Raw genomic sequence first — 18509 nt, 5'->3', positions numbered from 1 at the left:
GATGACTTCACATTGACAGCTTAAAAAAAATAACACTTAAGAACAGATCTCATAGTTTCAATAAAAACTGGTTTAATGCACAGTAAAAAAAAGACTTTAGGAATAAAATAAAGAACAATCTTAAAAGTGATAAAGAAACTGAAGGAAATATTTATCCAAGATTCAAATGACTAAGAATGCATGCAGTTTACTAAAGTTCTTCTTCCCACAAGGAATGTTACAATAAATGTTTTTTTTGTCTCAAGAAATCGTTTAATCGTTTTAAATGGATTTTCTAAAGTTGAATTTGTACAGCAACAGTTAATAAGAAAACAAAACAAAAAATTCATGTAAAGTATGTGACTTGGGCACCATCCACTGGTGGTCAAATAAATTATGTTAAAAAAAGCATTAAAATCATTGAACTATTAGTATTTACAGGTTTGGTAAAAACAAACATCATTTATGTACAGCTACACCTTGTTAAAAACCCTGAATCACATTTTACAGAGATTGAATGTGATTTGTACACAGTGATAATCAAACTGGCAAAGATCATCCTCACAGAAGAACAGAGAAAGTTTATTATTTGGCATAATAATTTCTTTAAATACAAAAGTCTGAATGCAGCTGCAGTGCATTGAAACGTTTTTGCTGGACTTTGTGCTGTTCGCAGTACAGCAGTGGCATTAGCAAAGATAGTGCAAGAAGCAAACCTGAAGTTAACAATCATAAAACAGTTTTGTTTGGCTCCAGTACATAAACAGACCTTTCATCATATGGCTCAGTTAAAAGGACATGATCCCTTTTCGTCTGCTCTTCACACTTCACTGTTGTGACGTTCTAACCTTTCACAGCTGCCCAGGACGGCAAAGCAGCATGCGGCAAGATGAACTGAGGTGAAGCTTGTGGCAAGACGTAATAGCCAAAAACCTGCTGGGGAGGAGGTGGATGTGCTGGAGGAGCGTACACTGTAGTCAGGAACACGGGAGCAGCCTTCTTGTAGTGAGGCCAAACGGGTGTTTGGTGGTAGACGTACTGCAGGTTAGCCGGAATCTGAGAAGAGCATTAAAATAAACACAGATTAACAACAGTGATCGCAGCAAGACTGTTTCTAAAGCTAAAGCTTTCTAAAGGTTTGGAGGTTCTTCTTATTTTCGCTCCATCATTTTATTGTCTGAAAAACACATGTTGCCCTGTTTGTTAAACAACTTTCATCCGCCATTCAGTTTTGAGAGAGAAAAACCCTCAAAACTCACAAGAAAAACTGCCAGTGAACATGTTTTAGGTCAGTCATACATCAACAGGACAAAACATCCACTATAGGTTACTGATGAACACGTTTAGCGTTTCTTGAAGCAGTTTCTCATCTTCCAGCAAAAAAATAAGCCTTTCAACAAAATTATTAATGACAATCACGTTTATGCAGTTTACCTCAAACAGAACAAATATATAATAACTATGGACAATACAAGAGAAATTTGGTGAATATAAACAAAAGAGCAAATTCACCTTCTTTCTAAAGTTTCTAGTTCTACTTGCTCCGTCTTCGTGCCATTTTCGTATGTTGGGAACCATCGTTATTGTGTAGGTGTTCCCCTCCACGTCCTGCTTTATCTTGACTTGCTTTTCTTTGTTCTGCTCGCCGTCTAGCTCTCCATCTTTGGCCTCCTCCTCTGTGTCGCTCGATGCAGTGGAACCACAGTCAGACGTTGCAGAATGATAATCTGACGTGTCCAGATTCACGGGGTCTTCTCCGTTCAAAGCGTCCTCGTCTTCATTTTCCTCATTGTGGTCAAAACAAGCTACCGTGAAAGGTCTGCTGTTCTCTCCAGATCTGTTAAAAAACGACAACCGTTAGTTCACATTTATCCAACATTCTTCTGCAACAACTTCTCTACACAGAAGCTCACAACGACGACTCATTTTTTTTCTAGACAGAGACTCATCTTTGCTGCAGGATGTCGGCTGTCTGCTCCAGAGCAACGCCTCACAGAAAATGACTCACCTCGCGCAGACCTGCATTGGGTCGATCCACACTGTGATCTCAGGAGGAAGCCCCAGCATGCTGGGTGTGAGTTCACTCTCTTCACAGGCCTTAAGGACCACCTCGTCACAGGGGAATCCCTTATTGATCCGAATGCACCTGAGAAGTAAAAGACTTGATTACAAAAAATAATTCAAAAAGAACTCCTCCTCATGAAATAAAATTCAAATAAAAAGAAAAAATATGACAATAGAATCCATTTGGATGAATACCTGTATGCTTGGCCTTTGCTGGGGCAGTCGGGGTACCAGTGGTCATCATATTTGTCACATAACAGTTTTTGTAGCTTCTCAGCAAACAGCTCTGCTTTGGCTTCCTCCAGTTTTCCTCGCGCCACAGCCAGGCGTCTCAGGAAGTCGACTCCAGCTTTCACCTCTTTTATCATTTTTGACTGAACGGAGAAAAAAAGATACCGTTAAGCAAAACGACTTGAAGCTGAAAGAGAGGAAGACGGGCAACATTATAAAAAACGACTTTCTCCAAAAGATGTTTTAAATCTCTTGAGGAGAGCTGGCTGCTGAGCAGGTGCAGGAGAATGGCAGGTTTTGGTTGACGTTGGCTCCAGCTGGTGCTCAGACAAATCAGATGCAAACTTACTGAGGTGTTGAAATTTGAATGGAAATTCAAGAAGCTCTGTTTATCTTCTGACGGCTCATCTATTTAGGTTGAGTGCCAGTGTCAAGCTGACCAGGCAGAGAAGTGTGCTCCAAAGAGGCCAGGGCAATCCAACCTCTGCAGCTGAACTGCTTTATGTTTGCCTCACAGCGCTCCACTCATGTTGCCCTTGACCAGAGTGGTGCTTTGAACCTTTTGCAGCGCAGACGGTTGTTTTTTTTTGTGGTTTTTGACACTCCACCATTATTGCTTCAGTCTGCCTGAATGTCGTAAGGGAAAATTATTATTTGTACTGGCAGATGTAGCCATAACTTTACTCTGTGAGAGCAGAGAAGAGTGGCACAACAAGTGAGAGCAGCACCTACTTTAACAAAAGGTTTTGTAGTAGCCAAAGAGCACTCAAGCATTAGCAGCCTAATGTTTAGAGACAAACTGCAGCTTTGATTACAAGTTAGTTGTTAATCTGCGGGGAAAATTGCACGTTTTCCTCAAGAGATTGTCAGGTCTATTCATGTTTTGCCTTTCACTCCTCACCTGCACACAACTCAATTTGCAACACATAGAGGTAAATTTAGAGGTCTTTCACCTGAATAGGAGCTGATGCCATGTAATAAAAGCGTGTAATTGAATAGAGCATATAAATAAGTATGAGTTACGCCTGCATTCTGCGAGTCTAATGATAAACCTTTTTATAAACACTGCTCTGTTATGTATTTATATTTGTATTATAAGAAATTGTTATACAGCCATTAATTTATTTTAAAAATATTTCATTCTTTGATTTTAACAACTCAAACGTCACAAAACGAATTACCTTAAAACACAACTGTTTGTCAATCACAAAACAGTCTCATCCTTCTGCTATTTAACAATAAGGGGTGATTTTTAAAAGGAAACTTCCAAAAGGAAAACCAAAAAAAAAAGCAGATTTGTTTTCTAATTATTCTGACGCAACAGTTGTTCTTGTGGTGAGGCGCTCAGTCCCAGCCTGTAACATTCCACATATCACCACCGATCACTGTTGCAACGGACTTGCATCACCTGTATGAATGCTAACTAGATAATAAAAGGAGCTAAAAGACATCCACACACCAGCTGGTGTTTACTTTGACTGATTTGCTCTGGTTTCTTTGATTTCATTATTCAACCAGCATTGATGGATTCAGTTTGTTAATGTAGGCTGACCTACTTTAAAACAAAAATAGACCTCAGCAAATAACCTGGGATAAAGGTTTGGGCGATCAAGCATTATTGTTCGCATTTCCCCTTTGTTGGTGGGGTTCTCAGAGAAAACCTCATCATAAATATTGTTTTTAAAAGCAAATGATGCATATCATTGACAAAATACTAAATTATTTATATTAACTTTGATTTATTTATTTTTTGCAAACTAATGTTAAAACATGTCTTAATGAGTTTTCAATAGTCAAAATATTAAGAACAAGTTTTTGGGCTGAAGTTTGCCCCCTCCCCTCCCTCCAGTTTTTAAAAATCAAAATCTTTAAATAAAGTTAAGCTATGAATTTGACTGTTATTATAAGGACCAATTCGATTAATCGATCAAAAACAACTATCTGAAACCACATCAATTAAGTGTCTGCCTGAGAATGAAACTACATTTATTTAGGTTTTAGCGATGTGATTTCCTGAAAAAACGTTTACATCGAGATTAAACCGGTATGTTATGTCTGACACTAAAAAGTTCACATGATAAACAAAGCACGAAAAAAGCAACGTGATGCCAACACGTGTTCAGCCTGGGACATCGTTACACTACAGGTACAAAAACACGCAGAAGCCAGCTGTCTACATCCTGCTGTTGGGGAAACCTCAACTCTTTTTTTTGTAACCCACTGGAAACTGTATGATTGTCTGCGAGCGCGTTTTTTCCCCTTGGCGGTGCGGAATCCCCCCAATGCAAATTTAGAAAGTTAGCACAAAAACAACTACCACTGACTAGCGGATGTAGTTTCGGGTTAAATTTATTTAAAAAACACCACTGTTTAACTATCTTGCCCACTAGAAAAAGTTTATAAATGTATTTGACACGTGTACTTTTTATTGTCTGGGTAATAACATTAAGCGAAACAATAATAAGCCTTGTTTTTTTTTTTAAATCTTTTTATTTTTTAAACAAACGGCGGGAAAAGGTCGAACATGATCGAACAAGCTGGGACTCACTTTTAATGAACCGCGTCCTTCTCCGTGCCGTGGATAAGCTCCTCGCTTCTCGGTGTGGCTGCCCGCCTGTCGGTACGGGTGTTCTGTTAGGAGTTATTGTGAGGAGCACATGTTGCTTCCTTGTTCTGCTCAGTGATGCTGTAAGAGCGACGTAAGATTACCGTCAGCGTGAGTCACTTCCTCTACTCGAGCTCGTGAGCAAATTCTGACTGGCTGCGTCGACGGCGACACCCCGCCCTGCCCAAATATGGGCAAGCAGGGTGATTAGCTGAGTTGGGGATTCACAGCGAGTTCACGCGGCTGCCAACAACACAATGGACTTAAAAGTAGTAATTTTAGCTTTATTGAGTAATTCTGGGTAAAGTAAAATTTGTGAAATTTTTAAATCCTTTGAAATGTAAAAACATTTCTAATTCAGGTCATAGAAAATTGCTATAATACATTTTTTTGTATAAAATATGTTTGGAAATTTTTCACTTGGTATGCAGGTTGCTTCATGGACACTTTGATTTTGGGAAAAGTCCTACAACTTACTACACATCGGTTTACCAACACATTTTGGTGTCCTTAAAATGCTTTTGGATTTATTGATGCCAGTTTTGCCAATATGTATTATTATTTTTCTTTGTGAGTTGTGTATGTGTCAAATAGGAACTCTTTTCGATCATAAGATGGAATAAAATGATTATTAGGGGCGTAAGGATTTATTTCAACAACAAATCAATTCACATCATAAATTGTGGTTGACAATATGATTCATAGTCATTATCGGTTCATTCTGAACGTTTGGATCCGATTCAATGACCTAAAATCGATCCAGGCCATTTTTAGCCAAAATTTCAACTGTGTGACTCAGAGATAAATACCTGGACAGGGCAGGGGAAGTTTTCCAGATTCCTGATATTTCTTGCAGTATGATCAACCGTAGCCTAGATTAAATATGTGTACAAATAACAAGTAAACAATAATTAATGTCAAATTTTTGTTTCATAAAGTTCAACCCATTGTTGTTTTTCCACATCAAAATAATGGAACAGGAACAATATTAAAACATTCTACCACATGGTATGGTCACGTTTCTTTGCTAAATTCAACATTTTTCTACACATCTGACTGTAATGATGGGTTGATCCTCTTTTGCTGCCATCATGTGTTTGTTGTCTACTGTGATGCACTTGTTTTTACATTATAGTCAAATTAACCTACCATGCCTCAATCCAAATGGTATTTTCCAAGATCCATTATAGATTGATTTATTTCATTTTGAAATGATTTATTGATGGTATTTATTGATGATATTGGTGTGATTTCTCGGCATTATATCCTGATCTATATAGTATATATTTACATATTGTGAGTTGTGTTTGATGTCTGACTCCTCTTTTACTTATTAGTTCCATACTCATCCTATTCATTAATCGCACAGAGCCTCCTTTTATTACCACAGCTGCTCCTTGTTTTGGCATAGTTTTAGTCTGTATATACAAAGTTTTTAGACCATCTTAACCCGTCTTAGTCAGATGCGTATGTTTTCCACAACTTCAGCATTCAGAAATCCAGCCAGACAATATTTTGCACGTTTGACATGGATTATACAAAGTATTCAGGAGTGCAGTGTTGAGGTACATGCACACACCTGACTGAGACTGGGCTGAAAAGTCTTTGCCCTGTTAAGTGTGATTTTTTTCTTTTCCGTTTTTATGTTTTATCCTTTTTGTGTTTCAGTTAAAGCTCTAATATTGGTTTTAGGTTTTTGTTATCCTGTCCCAGCATGCCTATATTTATTTATTTATTCATCGTTTTTTAGTTTCATGCTAAGAAAGTTTCCTTCTTCCCTCTAATTTGTGATCTCCCACAGTTTGGTTGTCTGTTGTGACAAATCCTGACAATTTCAAAATCAGTAAATCATCCATAACAAGAACGTTTTTGTGCTCCAGTCTCCTGGGTAATGTGTTTTCCAGCTGCTTTTTGACCTACTTTCTATTAATTTGTTTTGTTTTCATTGGATTTAAATATCTTCTGAAAATATAGATTTTTTTTCTTTGCACCTGGGTATTGTTTTAGTGTCCTGTTATTTTGCTTGCTTGCTTTTTTTTCCTATCAGCGTGTAATACTTAGTTTTCCAAATTTTCTGATTGTCTTATTATTTCTCAGTTTTCCTTTCCTCCCTCATTATTTAGTCACCGGGTTTCGTCTTTTTTCTTCTGATAATTTTTTCTAAACACAGTGTTTGAGTTCTTCTCCAGCTTCACCTCCATCTTAAATCTCAAATTTCAAAATCAAGCTTTGTGTCATTGTTATGAAGATGTGTGCTAAAGTTCCAGTCTTCACATTTTATGTTGTCAACAATTATCTTTTTGATGATTTCCTTTGATCTCGGTCAGAAAGTTGCAAATGCTTGAGTGTTTTTTTTTTCACTTTGGTTCTTCCTGTGACTTGTTGGATTCTCCCAGCGTTTGCAGCAATCTTTTGCTTTCCTTTTAAACAAAAAAAAAAACCCTTCATTTAATTTTATTCTGGCTGTCTCAGCTTCGGTTTCATATCAGTGGATCCTCCCTAACATCCCCCATAACAGACTAGCTACAAAACCTTAAAATGTCATCAAATGTTCTGATCTTGTGATTCTTACATTTTGAGCAACAGATGGCCCAAATCAGCATAGAAGGGTGATGTTGACACAACCTTTTGTTATTTATTCATCACTTTAAAAAAAAAACAACATCTGTGTTCATTTGTAGTTGATACATAATAGTTAGACAAAGACTTAAGGTGTTCACAAGACTATTTTATACAGAGCGAAATGACCTGAAGAAAACTATTTCATACTCTTTTTGTCCACTAGAAGGCACTTTTGGGTCTTTCCTCTGCATGAGTTTCATTTACTTGAAGTCAGCATGTTTTCAATGATTTATATAAATAACTTCAAACTGTGTTTATTATTTTTTTCATTATTATCAATACTGATCTTACAGGTGATTGTTTGTTGTCAGTAATTTTTGACACGCAGCAGACTTAATTTTCCCTTTTCTACTCTGCATGCTACTTTACTTGTTCTTTTTTTAAATTGATTTTTACTAAATGTTTAAGCTGGACAGTTGATCTGTTGAAGCTGAAGGTTGAGGACATAATGTTGGGCCTGTGTGACGTTGTCTTTTTCCCTTTTGCCTGTCAGTTTGCTCTTGCTGCTCCACATACCAACTCCAAAAAGGTAAATTATCTGTAAAAGCTGCAGAGAGGGAGAAAGAGGTTGAGAGGAAGTGTGCGATGGAAAGTTGTTGAGGAGTGGGTGTCTTTGTGAATTGATTATCATTGTTTTGACAGCTGATGGAAATTAAATTGCCTTGTCTGTCTTTGCTTTCCTTCTATCTTTCTTTTCTTCCTCTTTGCACTTGCTGACCTCTTTCCCACTTCGTATTCCTGGCCAGGACCAGCGCAGGCGATTGCTGTTATCAACTTAAAAACTGATTGGATTAGAGGATCTTTAAACAATTAATTTTCTCAGAGAGTCACAACTTGTCTATATTCTTTCCATCTTTCTTCACTCTTATCTTGATGCAACCCCACAGAGCTCACATGTGTCAGCGTAGCTTCTCCATCAGAAAACTATTGATTTTCCCTCTAAGTGAGGTGTTTCTGCTCCTCAGACAGAGGCCGATATTCTGCGGATAATGAGAACCCCAAACTTAGACACTCAATACCCCCACTTCACAGATTTTTTCATGTGTGTCAGGAATTTGCTGATCGTATTGGTAGTGAAACCGTTTGATCTGGACACACGATAGTTCTTTTTCAGGAACAGCTTCCCTCCGAATGCCTCTGGCTGTATCAATGAAGGCCACACGCATGCACCACAAGCAGCCCGCTTCGCCTTTAAAAACATATTGATTTCTCTCCTTTGCAGGGAGCTTAACGTGATTGATTTCAGAAGCCCTTTCAAGATCAGCGCCAGCATAAGCATCTCTTCCCCTAACACACACGCTGGCTCTTTCCCCTCAGGTAATGATTGTCCTTGGGGTGGAAGAATAGTCTCTGCATTTGGAGAGAAAGTGCTTCTCTTTAAATCCGGGCTGCAGTCTTCCTGGTTTCTACTGCTGTGTTTAAGTATGGAACATAAATTTGGCTCTTTAACAAAATGTGTTGCAAATGTAAAACAGACCTTCTCTGACCTTTACCACACCACTCGACCACAGCAGCCTCCCTCCTCCGCCAGTCAGCAGGTCGATATATCGTTTCGCTTCTGCAAGCACCCCTCCAGATGCCTCTTTTTGAGCAAAAAAGGCAGATTTTTCTGACTTCAATGGTAAAACAAGCAAATCAACTCAACAAATTTGACTTTCATGTAAAGGCTGGAAAGAGTAACAGGTTAACATGAAGAACAGTTGTCACCTTTCTTGATGGATCCCGTCAAAATAAAAGCTTTCCTCAACAATATTAAAAGTAGCAGGAAACTATAGGCAAAGAACATGTTTATTAGAATAAATATATATTTTCTTAATTTCTCAAACATTTAGGAGACAGTTATGCATTTCAGTACTTCTTTACAATTTTCTTAGTATGCTGGGAGACTGTTTTACTGGACATTTTTACAATTTGGGTGTCAAATTCCAATCTTTCTTTAACATATTTCCCACACATGATTATGTATGGCTCTAAAAAATGGTAGATTGTTCGCATAAGGGCTCTGAACAGCAGTTAAAATTAAGCTTAAAATACCTAATCATTTCAATTAAGTCAGCACATCAAATTTCAGGAGAAAAAAAAGGTATTTTGGGTTAATTACGGCCTTTTAACTGGTTTGTGTTCAGGGACACTAAATGTCTGATTTTGGGCATTGAGAAAACTTGAACCTCCTTCTTGAAGTTCGTGAACAATCAAGGATCATTTTATTAGATGATTACATGGAGGATAAAGAGTGGAGCTCTCAATAAAACATATTTGATCTTATTCACTTAAATGAGTAGAATTCTACAGTTTCTTTCACAGAAAACATTCTTGCTGTTTCTATTTTTGCACTGATGAATAAATCTGTTACATGGGTTGTGGTCACTTATCATAGAGCAAAAAAAAAAAAAAAAAGGTTCTGGTTTCTCATTGCAGTCATGCATTCAAGTTATTAAATAACCCAGTTTCAGTTTTAAATTTCCCTTGAATCAAAAAAGGAAATGGATACCAAAGGGTAACTGTTTAATTCTAAAAAAAAGGCTAAATTTTAAACAGCTCTCAATGCTCTTATGCATGTGCACTAAAACTAAGTTTATTTAAAAAAAAAAAAAGAGTGATGGCGAACCTAAAATGCAGGAGGCTGCCCTTGTGACTCTAAATTCAATTAATATAATTAAACTTGACAAAGGTCAAGATACAAAAACACTTTCCAAGGGCGAAACAAAGCAAAAACAATAAATAAATATATAAATTAAGGAGTCACAGTCTCACAGACAAATCCTAACAGATTTTGACTGATGGGGAGTTTATTCTAAAATATCAGTTAACCTAAATGGAGTATGTCTTGACTGCCTGCAACCATCTTTAATAACCTGACTAGACTTTGTGAGTTTGCATGCAACCAAGTAATTTCAATCAACGTTCATGGAAACCTAAAATTTGTTTTCTGTAAGCAGAATTATGGAAAACTGATTTCTTTGCTGGCTTCCAACATGCTGCAATATATCATCTTTCTCCATTTGATTAGCTACAGCTGTTGACATTCAGCTTTCAACTTTGAAAAGAGAGAACATTTGGATGCCCATAAACCGATTTCACTGATGGAAACCAGAGGACACCCGTTCAGTTGCAATGTGGGACGCAATGAATTGGCTGATACACTTTGTTGGATTTCACTTGTGCTATCTTAGGCACTTTAACATTGGGAGTTGGGTCATTTAGACCCACCAGACAGTGCTCTGAACCTTTTTTCTTCAATGATTTGTGAACCTCACTGGTGTCCATGGATTACATGAAATCTTTCCACCTTTATCCACCTTTTTCACGGTAGGGAGAACACATCAGTGCAAGGATGGAGTCATCTAAGATAGCACAAGGGTTAAATCAAATTAAACATGTCAAAAAAACTTCATCATTTCATGAAAACAATAATTTACCTTTTTATAGTTTTAGATTTTCCAACATTAGTTTGTTCATTTTTTTTTTACAATTATAATCCACAAATTCTTTTTAATTTTTGAGCTATAATGACTGTGTCTGTGTGCTGCCTGAGCCAATAGTGCTCGGTCTTTTTTTCTCCCCTTTTATGTTAATATCTGCAAACAACCGCCTGCTGTGGCCGAACACCCTGCTGATGAAAGCTGTGAGAGTAAAACGTCAATTTCTCTGGCTCTAAACCAACAGAAAGAGCTGAAAGATATTATGGAGCCTCCTGCAGCTGAGGGGAATGGTGGAGTCAGATAATCTTGATTGTTCATGAATGGCTTTTTGCTTACGGGAGCATACTTGTTACGCATATAAATATAAAGTAGTATATCAGCTGTTGACTTGGGTTTTATGTTTGAAGCATTTTTAAAGTGGTCTTTTAGAAGCATCGTACATCTTTTTTTTTAGGAAAGTTGTGGGTTCTATTTGAACTCTGCAAGAAACAAATTTTAAAAGTGGATGGTAGGAAAAAAATATTGATTCAGCTAATGCTGATGATCCTCTTGATAATTTTCTAGTTTTACCCAATACGTAAAGTTAATGGCTGGAGAGCTCAGTTGTTTGAGTACAGGGCTGGCACATTGGAAACCAGGGTTTGATTCCCAGTGGGCTCCATGAGCTTCATCCACTGTGGGCCCTTGGGTGCAACTGCTAAGCCACAGGGAGGACTATGGTTGATAAAATACAGGGTTGTGTCTGGAAGGGCATCCAGTGTAAAAATGTCTGGCAAACCAGTGGATGCTGATTTAGCAACAACCTGATGGGATATGCTGAAAGGTGAAAAAACAACAATCCAATGATGTAAAGGGAAGAATTTTAGAATTTAACCCAAAAGTTTGTTGTGACTTGAGTGGGAGAAATTTCAATTGAAGGAAAAGCCTTCTTTGGTTCCTCGAGTGGCCCTTAAGGTTTCATTATAGTGAGTGTGGATGAGACACCCTTACATCATCTTCTTGCACATGCAATACATCAGCAAGTCATTTCCTACTTTTATTTGGTTCATAACTAACCTTTTAGTTTGTACTTTCTCCCTACGGTCCATCATCAACAAACAACACAATAAATAAACTGAGCCAAACACAAATGGGTAGTTTGGTGGAGCCGGTTTAGCTCGTGCTGGTTTGCGGTGCCTTCCATCCGTGAAACCCAGGTTCAACTCCGGGCTGCTCCCTGTTCCCTTCTCTACTTCTATGCCAGTCCCAAGCCTGGTTGCTTTGAGAGGGTTGCGTCAGGAAGGGCATCCGGCGTAAAACATTGCCAAGTTTCCCATGCGACTAGTTCGCTGTGGCGACCCCTGATGGGAAAAGCCGAAAGAGAAACAACAAACACAAATGGGTAGTTTAATGCTAAAACTTATATTCCACAATCTTGTAAACTGAATATCCCTTTTCTTGAAGTCCCACTCTCATGATGTTTCAATCTACCAAGCATGCTCGGTGGCTGTGGTGCAGCGGCAATCGACCTCTGAACAAAAGTCAAAGGTCTTCATTGGCACAGAGAGGCTGAGAGGGCATCCTTCACTGTGCGTGAGCTTCAGCCAATGTTGAAGTGTCCTTGGGCAAGACACTGAACCCACACCTTGCCTCATAGGGTGGCACCTGTGTTTGGCAGCAGAGCCCCATCAGTGTCTGAATGACTGTCCCTGTACAGCGCTTTGAGCCTGCGTGGACTGTAGAAAAGCACTATACAAGTATATAAGCCATTTACCAAAATTTCAAAGTGTTTCCAGCGCCTTATGATGATGCAGTTTTTAGCAATATTGCAGCTAACAAGTTTGAGCCAGATGACAGATGAGGAACACAAAGATGTACACGCAGTGGCGGTTCTACCCTGAATTACTCCCCGGGCGAGACCCTCCCCAGGCGCCCCCCCCCCCCCCCCCCCCCCATAGTCACAACAAAACTTTGTTTGTCTTTGTCAACTGACATGTTTTATTGTCATTGAAATTAAGAAGTGGATACAAAAGATGTCAGAATTCTGAACAGCATTATAATAGTTATAAGAACACAAAAAATAAAAGACCATAAGCATGGCAAAAATACAGTTAGCTAAGAAAATATTGAATCAAACTCAATATTGAATAAATAATATAAAATAAATATTATAAAGCACAAACCTTTTATCACACAAATGACACGCTAAAATAAATATAACTGCAGCACCAATACAATAACAGAAAACACCAACTAAAACCTAACCTTCCTAGCCTTTCTTGATGCAAACTCGTCAATAACATCATCATATGATATCTGCTCCCCTACTGAGTGATTGATGCTAACAACGGCAAGGTTAGTGAGTCGCTCCTGTGACATTGTTGACCTCAGGTACGACTTGATCAATTTTAGTTTTGAAAAGCTCCTCTCTGCTTGAGCCACAGTGACTGGCAAGGTGAGTGCAATCCTGAGAGCAGTCCAAAAGTTCGGATAGATTTCTGATAGATCCTTATCAGACATGAAAGAGATGAGCTCAAGGAGACTTGGAGTCGTTGATGGTAAGTTAGGCAAGTTCTTGATTTCCTGAACAAGCTCTCTACTGTCCAAATCCCAGTTCTTCTCAAAATGGAGTATGTTGCCTAGTGCCTCGCATTGCTCCGTCAGCTCCTCGTCTCCAAGGCTTGGGAAATTGGTCAAAACCCCAAATCTGTTTTGTACAACTTCCAATGTGGAAAACCTCTCCGCGATGGCTGACAAGGCTTCATCAACAACAACATTGAAAAATTCAACCTCCAACTTTTTAAGTGCGTCACTGAAAGGCTCATCGTGTGATTCATACGAGAATTGGCACTTTGTGGATCTTATTCTTTTTTGTTTCAAAATAGCCTCGACATTCATTTCCTTGCACATTTCTTTGGCTGCCATCTGTGCATTCACAAAGCCATTTGCCCTGTAGCTCTGGAGACTTTGTTCAGTCTTCTTCAAAAGACTCACAGCTAGGTCCACATGCATATTTGGAGACTGCATGAGTTTGCTGACATGCTTTATTGTAGATAGAATGTCATGCCATACGACTGTGCAGATGTTGAAGCGGTACGACCCTACCTCTTCAGACAAAGACTGGGCCTCAGCCTTTATAACTGGGTCTTTGGTCTTGTCTCTCACTTCTATTAAAGCCTCTCTCACTGCAGCTCCCTGGTACCTCATGGGCTCGATGCTTTTGATTTTGCTCTCCCACCTTGTTTCTGTCCACGACTTTAGAGTGATGCTCACCTGACTCTTCAGTATGGCCCATCGTTGGGCAGAGGCTGAAAATAAAGTGTAAAGCTTTTGCAGGACACCAAAGTAGCTCATAGCATCAACAGATCTCTTAGCAGCATCACACACAACTAAATTCAATGTGTGTGCACCGCATGGCAAAAACAGAGCACGGGGATTCTTTTCTAAGAGCCTGGCTTGTACTCCCTTATTTTTGCCTTTCATATTTGCCCCATTATCATATGATTGTCCTCTGCAGTCTTCAAAAGAAATTCCTAACTCCTCAAGTCTGTTTAAGATCATGGATGCCAAGTGCTGGCCTGTGGACTCCTCTGCCTCCAAAAACCCCATAAAATGTTCCCTGATCTGAGGCTTCTCCATCAGTGACACCACTCTAATTATAACTGACAACTGTTCTGTGTGGCTTATATCCAGAGTGCAGTCCAGAATTATTGAAAAATATTTTGCCTTTTTGATGTCATCCACTATAGCGGATAGGATTTTGCTGCTCAACAAATCAATAAGTTCATTCTGCACATGATGGCCTATGTAGCTGTTGTGACTTGCTGTTCCTCTTAATACACGGTTAAGATGATCTTTCATTATGGGATCAAACCTGGCCATCAGTTCAACCTCTTTCAAAAAATTCCCATTTGATGATGTGAACAGTGTTTCTGTGTGTCCCCTTAGAGCCAAATTCCGAACTGCCAGTGACTGCACAATAGCAATGAGACGGGTTAGCACTGCTCTCCATCTCACCCGCTCCTCTTCCAGAAGTGCCATCTCCTGCTTATCAATTGTTTTCCCACTTCTGATCCTCCCTGACAGTTCCTTCCATGCTTTCATACAATTGAGGTGTTCTGGGCTTTTTTCGTGTGCTGTGAGGTATGTGCTTGCATGTTTCCAGTTTGCTGTACCAGAAGTTGTTAAATTAATGTTTTTGTTGGAAAACAATTTGCAACAAAAGCAAAAGAGGCTGTTCTTCACTTTTGAATACATCAACCAAGTTCTTGCTATTTTTTCACCACTTACTAGTGTCTTCCTGAAATAGTGGTGATGACAACTTCTCCCATCACTGTCATTTCTTGGGAAAACAAAGTCAGGTGGTATGCTACTTGGTCCTCTTCGAACCAGCTCCATCCGTATCCTGTCAGTCAGAGGTGAGGGCCACTTTGCAGGGTCAGTTGGTAGAGGCTGGTCCTCAGCAGTCGGGGTCAGTGGGGTTTCATCACCAGGCATTTCTATCATCATAGGGCACATTGGCACATTACTCAAAGCACATTTTGGTGTCAAACATCACTAATAGGCCTACTCATCAAAAGTCGGAATTATAAAAATTACATTCAATTGTAGTTGAACAATTGTCTTTTTACCTACACATGTACACTCACACACACAAAAACCCACCTGAAGTCTCAAGCTGGGTAGACGTAGATGGAACAACGTCTTCAGCCTCACTATCAAAACTTTGCTCAGGTAACAACTGTGGAACTACATGAGTAGCAGAGGATGTAGATGGTAGCTCATCCTGAGGGGGTGAGACTGTGACTGTGGCTGATGAGATAGCTGGCAGGGAGGTAGATGTCTCATCTTGAGCAGTGGTAGACGATCCAAAATATCTTAGAAGTGCCCCTGAAATTGCATTTGATACTGACTTCAAAAGACCATAGACTACAATATAGGCCTTATAAAAACATTTATGAATTGGAAATTTAAATTGTCATGTTCTATATCGATCTCTACTTCAGAGAAGAAAAACTAGCTCATGTTTTCCGTCTTCAATCCTTTGATTGGCACATTTTTAGTTATGACCTGTTACATTATGTTTTGTCCCCATAGAGTTGCAGTAAATGGTAAATATTATTTTTTAAAACTACCCACAGATTTATGGAAATTCTATTGGCTAAAAATATAACACATTTGTAAAACAAATAAAAAATAAACTTCATATGCAGGCTCAAATTTTTAAGAATAAAATCTAAAAATAAAAAAATGATGCTATTTGCAACATTTGGGCCTACTTCAGTGTTGGTCATCGACCAAAATAAAGTTTTCATCGGCAACGTTGTTGTAGGGCAGGTAGCATTAGAATTTAGAAAAAACATGCATCAAGCTGTGAGGACTTACCCTTTTCTTTATCTCTTTTCTCCTCTTCTTCTTTTCTTTTCTTTCTAAATTGGGCACCAGATGGCTTTGACCTTTTTTTCTCCATATTTTAGATGTTTTTGGCGTTTGTTTGGCATAAATGTCCTCACGTCACGAGAAGGCATCAAGTCCTTCGACTGAACCAACTGTCACCTTAGTGACAGCATTGTTTTGTGTTGCCATTTTTTCATTTGGGCATTTCACACAAAATTAACCCACAAAAGCAGAATATATTTTTTTATACCTTTATTAAAATGTAGGTTATAGAATGTCACCTTATGACTGACTTATAAAAAGGTTTTATAAAGTAGATTCAAACCCTCGCCCTTGTCCCCACCTAGCCACTTAATTTGGAAGCGTCCCACAATTGAACTGATTCCCCGCAGCCCCCCCCCCCCCCCTTTCTTCACACATTTCCAGCAGGAGCGCGTGCAGCTATAGCCAGGGGCGCTGATTCGCTACATGACGGCGCAGTCGCAGTTTTTACTTTTATTTTTTTCATCAAGCCCGCGACCGTCGCCTCCCCTGAAAGATGAGCCAGCAAGTTTTTGCGCATGCGCAAACGCGGCGGCGCTCCGTGCTCACCCTGCGCCCCCTCCCTTCTCCTTCTTCACACACATTTGTGTCTACTTCTCAAAGACAGGAGAGCGCAGCTGCGGGGCGAGGGCGGCGGCGCGGCCAGGTTCAGGCTGTTACAAACTCACAAACTGTGACATAAGTAAACCAATAGTGGTGCATATAATATTTTACGAGGGCTGAGCCGCCGGTGCCGCCCCCCTTCAGTTTTCCGCCCCAGGCAACCGCCCGGACGGCCCGTGCCTAGAACCGCTACTGTGTACACGGATCTAATCATCTACAAGTGAATGCATCAGAATGAAGCGGAGAAGGGAGCTTGTGGCCTGCCGATTGTAGTTTGTACATAACAACAACAAGCTTTTTCAGACAGCATTTTTTCTTCTGCTACCAATTCACAACAATTTGAAAACAAATTGCTTAGAAATGCAAATGTAACCCATAATGCCTAATTTTCTTCATAATTGTTTCCATCACGAGCAAAATGCAACAAGAACATGTGAAAAACACCCAAAAAATGTTTTTATTGGAGTGGGTCTTCAATGAAACTTTTAATTAAAAAGAACAGAATTATAAAGACTGCACATGTGGGCAAAACCATCTTTTTAAACAATTGTTTATGTTTTTTAAACTGCTTTCTTACTGTGTGTACTCATTTGTTGGAGTGTTTCAGTGCAAATAGGCCTATTTCTGTACATTTTGAAGCAAGGTTTTATTTCTGAATTTTTTGGATTATTTTTTGCCTTCATTGGTAATTTTTTAGGAGCCTTTGAATTTTTTTAATATGACTGCAGTGACACATTTCCAACGTGCGCAGAACAATCGAGCGTGTTCCGTGAGGAAAGTCGTGCTGTTCAGTTTATCATTTGCCCCCGCCGGCCTTCTGTCGAACCCCGGCTGCCCCCAATCCCTCTCCCACCCGCTGCTGTCTCAACAATTAAATCAGACGAGGTGAGTGCGTGGACTCTTTCCTTTTAGGAGGAAAGTGATTTTTTTTTTCTTTCTATAAAGACTTTTGAAAGTAATTATAAAATATTTCACCTGTATGCCAGCAGTTCCCATGGAGATTTTTTTGAAGCCTTGCATGACTGCGCTTAAAAGTCTGACCTTAACCTTGTACTTTCTTGACTACACCCTTTCAGGATGTTTTGGCCTGTAAATCGATATTTTAAAAGCAGCGCCGCCCTTCTTCCCTGTGCGTTTTTTGCGCCCACTGGAACCGGTTCGGGCTGCAGGTATTCCGCATTTCTTGAGTGGATCGTCCACAGCCTTTACGAGCCCTCCCCCTCCCCCATCTGCATTTCTCTTTCTGCCCCGTTTGCCCCCGTGTGTCGTGCTCTGTCTCTCCTACGAGCTGCGTCTCTCTTTTCCTGTGTGCTGGGGGGCCAGCGGAGGGGAAGTGCGCCGAGAATGAAAAAGCGCTCTCCGAGTTCAAGTGCACGGGCTTAAAGACACAGCTGGCTTCAACAAAGGGGGTGCGTGACGAGGAGAAAACCCCTCGTGGAAGGACAGTACAATAGCCCACTGTCACTGTATAGCCTTGCATTTTGGGGCGGGGGAGGTCAAAGGGATCGTTTTGGGGGGGAAAGGAGAAATATTTTAAAGGAAAAAAAACGCGTACAGGAAAACCA

The 18509-nt window shown here is 39.6% G+C and overlaps 1 protein-coding gene and 1 long non-coding RNA gene across 2 annotated transcripts; both read right to left on the bottom strand.

The window, feature by feature from the left end:
- Positions 1-49: 49 nt before the first annotated feature.
- si:dkey-79d12.5 (protein BTG3) lies at positions 50-5037 on the bottom strand. Its single transcript, XM_004078058.5, has 5 exons — positions 4823-5037; positions 2239-2417; positions 1988-2125; positions 1492-1816; positions 50-1035 (listed from the first exon to the last, which is right to left on the bottom strand). The coding sequence occupies exons 2-5, from the start codon at positions 2409-2411 to the stop codon at positions 823-825; spliced, it is 849 nt and encodes a 282-aa protein (XP_004078106.1). The 5' UTR covers positions 2412-2417; positions 4823-5037; the 3' UTR covers positions 50-822.
- A 7824-nt stretch (positions 5038-12861) lies between these two features.
- Positions 12862-18490, bottom strand: LOC144984496 (uncharacterized). The gene is made up of 3 exons (XR_013648243.1): positions 16288-18490; positions 15568-15792; positions 12862-15401 (listed from the first exon to the last, which is right to left on the bottom strand). It is a non-coding gene; the product is annotated as an uncharacterized LOC144984496 (long non-coding RNA).
- Between the last annotated feature and the right edge of the window lie 19 nt (positions 18491-18509).

Source organism: Oryzias latipes, chromosome 16, assembly GCF_053564925.1.
Source record: "Oryzias latipes strain Hd-rR chromosome 16, Olatipes_Hd-rR_3.1".
NCBI classification, from domain to species: domain Eukaryota; kingdom Metazoa; phylum Chordata; class Actinopteri; order Beloniformes; family Adrianichthyidae; genus Oryzias; species Oryzias latipes.
Note: the sequence above shows the minus strand (reverse complement) of the source record. Positions and strands in the feature narration are given on the sequence as shown.